Genomic DNA, 7,500 nt, shown 5'->3' on the forward strand with positions numbered 1-7,500 from the left:
ACATAATTTTCTTAGAGATTATTAAAGTATTTTCATTCTGAAATACATACAAAACAAACAAAGCAATGCAACAGAAGAGGCTCCATTAACATGACATGCCCAGGCCTTACCGAGAATGTACCCAACTCTTTTCTTCAGCTGAATATCCCTCCATTTCTTGTAGTGGTGTCTGTGCTGTGGAAAGCCAGCCTGTACACACTGCCGTTTGGATGGTGGCTCTCCATTCAGGGTGACCGGGAAGGCCTGGAGGAAGGCATCCCATTCTTGGAGTGGCAGGTGCGTAGATGATGTGCTACATGAAAGGTGTAGAGGAGGGGATGCATCAAATCCATCAAAAGTTTTTAAATGTGGAAACTTGTAACACAGGTTGACTTGTGGTAGTGTGTGATATTTTAAAAAAAAAAGTGTACCTGGCCTGTCCTGGTGTCGGTAGTCCTCCTACTGAGCTTGATGCTGACTCAGCCATAGCATCCCCAGGTTCAGTGCTCAGGTATCTGTGGTTTTTAATGCATGCAAATTAATTAGAGAGCCAAGAGAGATGAAAAAGCCAAAATACAAGAGGCGAACATCTCTGACATACAGCAACATATGTGGCTGACTGTTATGAGTACAGGGTTAGGGTTTCTCTGTCAGATCAAAGAAACAAATCTTTCTTAATATGCTATTGATCCAGTTATGTCAAGCACTCACCTCGCTCTCAGGCGTTTTACATCTAATGATGGGTTGGACAGTGGGACCCCACATTCTCCTAGGAAGAACTTGCCCCTGTCATCGCTGCCAGCAATTTGATTTTCCAAGGACACTGGACGGATGTTCCTAAAATAGCAGTCCAAAAACTCCAGAGAAAAAAAGGAATCAATGTTAAATATCTCATAAAATCAATTCACAAGGTACCTATAGAGCAAGAAGAGAGTTGCTGCTGAGAATGAATGACTTACTTGTTCTTCCTGGCTGGTTATCTTCAAGTTACCACTCAGCTCAACACCATCAGCTACTGCTTTCCGCGCCATCCAGTCCTCTACCTGTGTATGTGCAGGGAAAAAAAAAAAGGTGTTGGAGCTTAAAGAAATACAGACTTACATCAGCTGTCATTTCACTTATCGTCCACTTTTGTTGTTGGTGGCGCACTTACACAAAGTTCTTGAACAGCATTTGCTGTCAGTCCATGTTGTAAAATCAGGATGGCCTCGCAGTACTGTCTGAAGGTAGTCATTTCAAATGTGGGGATGCAATCACCGCCTGAAAGTCTTGCGTGGAAATAGTCAATGTCCTTCTTGGCCACGGCAAGAATTTCCTTCTTATCAGACCTATTGCAAATGTGACAGAGGTAAGACATTATTGAAAGTTTGTATGTGTCATCCAATATGTGGAAGTGGCAATAAGGTCATCATACCTTGCTGTTGGCACAACTGTCGAGCACGCTTGGGGACTGTTCGTGATGATAAATCCACGTGTTTGAAGGCGAGTGCAGAGTTTAATGCAAGATTCTTCATCCTTGCAGTACTCCTGGAGCTCTGAGAAGTTCCAGACTCTACCTTCATTAGAAAACAGCTTCTGTGAAGCAATGGCTCTGGAAGCTTCTTCCTCACATTCCTGTGGTGTGCAGTCTTTTAGGCACACTCTGCTCAGGTGTGTGCGAATGGACTGTTGGGGCTTTTTACAAAGCAGGCAGTAGACAACGTTTCTCTCCATCTTGTTTGCACTGTAAATACAAAGAGTGAGAGGCAGAAAGTGAGAGAGAAAAACTGCATATCAATTTAGTTTCTTTTGACAGTATGAGAAAACAAACAAAGAACAACAACAATACATCCACACACAAACTTTGCTTCCATCCCCCCCCCCCAAAAAAAAAGCTTAAAGAAAAAAAAGTTTTAAAACAAGTTTTAAAGTTTAAAAATGAGGAGAATGGCACATGTAAGTTTTACATGTTCAACCACTTAAAAGCCCAACAGTCCTTACATTAAAATTGAACCGTTGTCTTCTGTTGTCGTCCTTCTCTCTCTCAGTGTCCTGCGGAAACAGAGTGGCAATTAACCATAGCATATCACAAGTTGGCTACATTTATAGCTGTATGCTACCCCACCCCCTTTTGCCCACTGAATGACAAAATGAAAGGCCCACTTTTACCACCTACTGAACAACCCACTAAACGACCCACCGAACGACCCATTGACCCACCCACTGAACTGAATTTGTTGGTGAAAATGTTTCTCATGTTAATTTAAGAGCTGTTAAAACTAACTAGTCCATTCTCCCGAAGGTTACTTTGTATATATATATATATATTTATATATATATATATATATATATATATATATATATATATAAATTTTAAAAATTAAAGCTGGCTATTGCTGTGCAGCAGTCTTTAAAGGGGGTGCTCAAAGTAAAAAAGGGGCACATAGAACCAGGCTGTATAGCAACAACACACATTCATCGATATTCTATATATATATATATATATATATATATATATATATATATATATATATATACACATTTATATATACATATATACATATATATATGTATATATATATATGTATATATATATATATATATATATATATATATATATATATATATATATATATATATATATATACATTTATATATACATATATATATACATATATACATATATACATATATATACTGACTGGGACTGACTGATTAAACTTTTCTATCAGTCCTTCACAAAGAGGGAACAGTCTGTCTACATATTGGCCATCTCTCAGCTGGTGCTGGTTCCTGCTCATACTCTTCCTCAGGCGCTTGTGACTGTGTCCCCCTGTATCATCAGGGGTCCCAAAGCCTCACAGATGATCCTGCTAAAGTGGGTCCCCCAGTCTCTCCTGACTCTGGACACTTGCAGGTTCTCACACCTGGAAGTCAAGCAGGTCATAGGCTGCAGCACTGAAACACAAGTTACAGTTATAGGTAAATGTTCATGTACCTATAACTGTATGAACAGTTTATGAACAGTCAGCTCATAGATTTCTCACTTCTGAACTCTTTTAGTGTGTTTTTTTTTTCATTTATTGTTTAATCATGTGTGTGTGCCTGTGTGTGGTTATGAGCACCTTCTACAGAGGCACCACTGAGAGTATTCTCATTTAACACTCGTAATAACACAAGCTGAAAATACTCCTTCTGTTGTTCTTTTTCAGTACTGTACACCACCTGATGGTTTTGGCTCCTCTCTCTTTTTGCTTTCTCTCTCATTGTGGAAAAGCATTATAAACATGCCACAGAGAGATGGGTTCATGCATTTCAGTTTTAACTGTTAAGCATTCTGTGTGCATGCCTGTCTGGTTGTGTGTGTGTGTAAGACATTTGCTGTGTATGTAACCTTCCTGTCGTTGCCGGGTCAAATCTCACCAATTTACAAATTTAAAAAAAACCTCACCAATATTGGGTTTTACATCTGAGTGCCTCGAGGCCTTAGTACGTCCTCCACACTATGCACTTGAACATATTAAGGTGATGAGAACTTCTTTTGCTTAACTTTGAGTGTTTTAATCAAGTTTGTTACATATGTGGGAATAGGAATCCACCCCCCACCCCACCCCCTTTTGCCTACTGAATGACAAAATGAAAGGCCCACTTTTGCCACCTACTGAACAACCCACTAAACGACCCACTGAACGACCCATTGACCCACCCACTGAACAGAATTTGTTGGTGAAAAATGTTTCTCATGTTACTTTAAGAGCTGTTAAAACTAACTGGTCCGTTCTCCCGAAGTTTACTTTGTTCTTCTAGACCAGGGGTAGGCAACCTTTCTGATGGCGAGTGCCATTTAAAATTTCCTCAGAAGTCAGTGTGCCATATGATTGCATTAGCAATAAATTTAATAACGCTCTATATGAACAGTTACACACTATATAGAACAACTTTATAGAATTATATTTGTTCGCAGATGTTCGCAGCTGTCAGCGAATAGTTATCAGCTATTTTGAAACAAAAAAAGACACTTTTTATCCATAACAAGAACTCCATAACAGCAAATACAGAAAATACAAATGCTATTTATGGTCTCCTCACAACAATGATAAGAAAAATAAACTGGGCCAATATGCCATGTTTGTTAATACAGAGATACACATGTTAATGTGATCTCTGGTCTCCCACTCAGACACACAGGTCTCCGAGTGTCCAGCATTCAGACGGCTACCCGAGGACACTCTTGTGATAGAAAATGTGCTCGTGCTAAACTAGGTATCCCCGACAGAATTTGTTTCCCCTGCGTCCGGAGCACACGCTGGACTGTCCAAATCACGGACAAACAGTATCCCACATTGCTGATTTTTAGTTTACAAACACTTCTCATAATGACTAACTACTCCTGACATTTTTGAGATGTTAGCTCTTTATACAACGAAGTTATAGTGCGATACAAATAATATCAGGCTGATCCTGCCACAATTTGTTCTCTGACTAGAGGTTGACTGTCATCTTGTGTAAAGGTGGCATCCTCCTGCCCTCGTAGGAGTTTTTTGAGCTGCGGATCTAAACAGCTTTTTTTATTATTATTTTTATTTTTGCTTTGCCAGACTTCTAAAACCTCAACTGAAAACTGTACGCTCCATGGTAATCCGCTGTTACTGGGAAAATATAAGTCAATGCAGTACTGTTTAAATACAGGGAGTTTATTGAAACAAAGAACTTCAACAAAGCATAGCATAGCATGTTAAACCATGAAATCTGAATGGAAAAAAAATTACAGCAGACATGGTAACAACAATATTTAACACTTCAACTCCCGTCTACTGATTGTGGTACTCTTTCCATTGGCTTTGAAACTAAAAAGCTTGTTATATATGCATGTATATATGAAAACACAGTTTTCTAGCTATAGCACATTTTCCCATGGGGCAACACCTCGCACATGTTTCGTAGCTGTAACAAAGAGGGACGAAATAACAAAAAAGAGAAACATATTTGTCAAGTAATTTTACCCCCCCCCCCAAAAAGTGGCATTTAACATGATGATATTCTACTGCCTTCTGGGAGAGGGAAGGAACAACGGTTTTTCTTTTGAGATTATATTCAAGTTTTCTCCTTCTTGCCCCCTCTGGTGTACAATTTCTTCCTTTTTCCTGTTTAAAAAGAGTTCACATATTTTGTCATTTGATTGTAAGCAGTGCAAGGAGGAGGTGCTCGCTTTTTGCATGACGGTCTGCCACTTCAGCCTTCCCTTTCTTTATAAGGCTGGAAAATACTTCAGACCCCTCCTCAGGCAGTAAGGGGCCTGAGGTGGGGTCTGAACTGTGGGTACCGGTATGAGGAGAGAAGGGGGACAGGACTGGATGGTGGGTTAAGGTTAGGATTTGGTTGGGGGGGGGGATTGCTAAAAGTCCTCATCTCGTCTTCAAATCCCTTCTTTCCTGTATTAATGAGAATCCTGCGACAGTCCGTTCAGACCCCTCCCTGCCTGAGGAGGGGTCTGAACCGGGTGGGGTAGAGGCTGGAGTGGAAAATGGGTTAGGGTAGAAAGGGAAGGGTGAACTGCCAGACAGTCACACAAAAAGCAAGCATCTCCTCCTTGAACTGAAGTGGCTGCAATCAGCTGGAGGTCCAGGCTCCAGTGGATGAGGGTACAGGTACTCAACAGGTACAGGGGGCAGCCACGGCATGTTGGTCATGAACTGTTGAGATGGAGATGAATAGCTGCTGGGGTAAAAACCAAACAACCCAACTATGGAAGGCTCCTCACATACCCTCGAGGATACTGGGCAAACCCCACTCAATGAGGGCACCTCAAGAGCCGAAAGAAACATCCAATATTATTGTTTTATATTATATTATATTATATTTATTTATATTATATTGTTTTATAAAAAAAGCAAGAAAATCTTTTCATTTCAGACTGTTGAGGCACACTTGGTTGAGTGGAGCTTCAGTGGCACTGTAAACTATCTCAAAACACATTCACTTCAGTAATTATAATCTTTTAAATGGCAGTAGATCAAACAAGCAACAAGAAAAACTACTCTCGTTCAGTGTAACAAAAAGCACTGTAACAGCTTCATATAGCAGAAGCTTCTCCTGACCACTGGAGCCTAGCTGATTCTATAATGAACAGAATAAACAATTTTTGAAAGAAGAAGAACTTATTTCTGTCCAAAGGACCCGCTGAGCATTGGAACTTAAGAAAGGTGAATCACACCACTACTCTCCTCCCACTTTTCAAGGCTTATGGGGATGCCTCATTTACACACTGGTTCCACTGTTCTAACACACACATTGCAGCTCTACTAGTCGAGTGAATGTTGTCCTTCTGTGCCGAATATCACAGTAGGAAGTGCAGGAATCTGTTCATCTAAACCTGTAATAAAGTTGTTAAGATGCAACAATGTGGCTTGTTCTTTACAAAGAAGGGCCTTAGAAAGATTGCTGACTGCTCTGCCTTTAGTCCCATTTTCAGCTCCATCACTGGTATTCAGTCCAAAGTTATAAAACCAGATTTTCCACAGGGTGCTTTCTCCAGCTGGGCCTCACCGGGTGGCAACATTTCGCTCATGGAAATCTGTCGATCTGTACCCCTCTGCTTTATAGGACGGAGGAGTCTGTGCACATTGGAGTCACCGATGATCACAGATATTTTCTTCACATGAAGATTCCAGTTCTGCAGTTTCCTCTGTGTGTTGGGGTCTCTCGTTGGAGTGCAGACCTGTTGTTCTGGTGAGGATGGTGAGGAAGGAAGACAAGAAGAGGAGGAGTCCTCTGTTATTCTTGTTTGGAGGCAGGTCTGCACACAAGGTTTCAATCTGTGTAGGTTTGTGAGTGTAACTCAAAGCTGTATTGTTTCAGTGAGGGGTTGACACGGTTATTCAGCTGTGTCGTTTCCCTGCTCACCTGTGGCTGTTGTTCTGGTTTACTGGGTATGTCACTGCTGATGTGGTAGCTGGATTCCAGTCTGCTAGCTTGGCTATCACCACCGCCTGGTTCTGGTCCAACGACTCGGGCTGGAGACGGCGGCCCAGGTTCCGTTCCTCCCAGGATGCTGCCATCTCAAAGGGGCCTCTCTAGAAAACTGAAAACAAATTTTAAACTCATACTCTATGCTTTGGTTATAATAGTCATGAAGGATAAAAATTGATCTCTGAGCCGAGTTTTTAGCATCTCCTCGATTAGAGTCTGTGTCCTTCTATTGAGATAGCTGGTCTAATCAAAGTTACTAAATTTGTGGTTATTTTTATTCAGAGATTGATGATAACTGTCTTCTGAAACATTTTTCTGATGATCAACCGCTTTAATAAGTCTGTAAATTTTGTACACTTTAATAAAAAAAAGTGTGGATCATCCGATTGTACTCTATTCCTCCGAGGTTCAGCTCTTTCATTCAGGGTGGATTTTACATACCGTTTGTCTCTGGCCACTCCTCGTTAAAATCTCCGATCTCCACCAGTCTGTACAAGGTAACAGATCGTGTTGTTTTTTCATGTTAGGCTTCTTCTGGGTTAGGCCTTCCTGTTGTTCATGGTGGAAGATGGG

At 40.9% G+C, this 7,500-nt stretch overlaps 1 protein-coding gene and 1 long non-coding RNA gene across 3 annotated transcripts in view; both read right to left on the minus strand.

Moving 5' to 3' along the window:
* The window catches only part of LOC146391944 (uncharacterized), a 3,162-nt gene extending 1,138 nt beyond the window's left edge, over positions 1 to 2,024 (minus strand). Inside the window, exons 1-7 of the mRNA XM_084924687.1 lie at positions 1,960 to 2,024; positions 1,394 to 1,702; positions 1,133 to 1,307; positions 939 to 1,022; positions 691 to 836; positions 411 to 494; positions 111 to 292 (exon numbers count right to left, since the gene is read on the minus strand). Coding sequence (XP_084780813.1) covers positions 111 to 292; positions 411 to 494; positions 691 to 836; positions 939 to 1,022; positions 1,133 to 1,307; positions 1,394 to 1,692 — 970 coding nt within the window. The 5' untranslated portion in view covers positions 1,693 to 1,702; positions 1,960 to 2,024. The remainder of the gene's footprint in view (positions 1 to 110; positions 293 to 410; positions 495 to 690; positions 837 to 938; positions 1,023 to 1,132; positions 1,308 to 1,393; positions 1,703 to 1,959) is intronic.
* A 2,607-nt stretch (positions 2,025 to 4,631) lies between these two features.
* Positions 4,632 to 7,500, minus strand: part of LOC146391945 (uncharacterized) — a 4,356-nt gene continuing 1,487 nt past the window's right edge. Inside the window, exons 1-3 of one of the 2 annotated variants that reach the window (XR_014799954.1) lie at positions 7,369 to 7,500; positions 6,862 to 7,031; positions 4,632 to 6,684 (exon numbers count right to left, since the gene is read on the minus strand). The exon at positions 7,369 to 7,500 is cut by the window's right edge and continues 1,487 nt beyond it. This is a non-coding gene — a long non-coding RNA (uncharacterized LOC146391945). Of the gene's footprint in view, positions 6,685 to 6,861; positions 7,040 to 7,368 lie in introns of both variants that reach the window. The other variant, XR_014799953.1, reaches the window with a different exon arrangement.

This window comes from Perissodus microlepis, chromosome 3 (genome assembly GCF_051167445.1).
Source record: "Perissodus microlepis isolate ML-2025 ecotype Zambia chromosome 3, ASM5116744v1, whole genome shotgun sequence".
NCBI lineage: Eukaryota > Metazoa > Chordata > Actinopteri > Cichliformes > Cichlidae > Perissodus > Perissodus microlepis.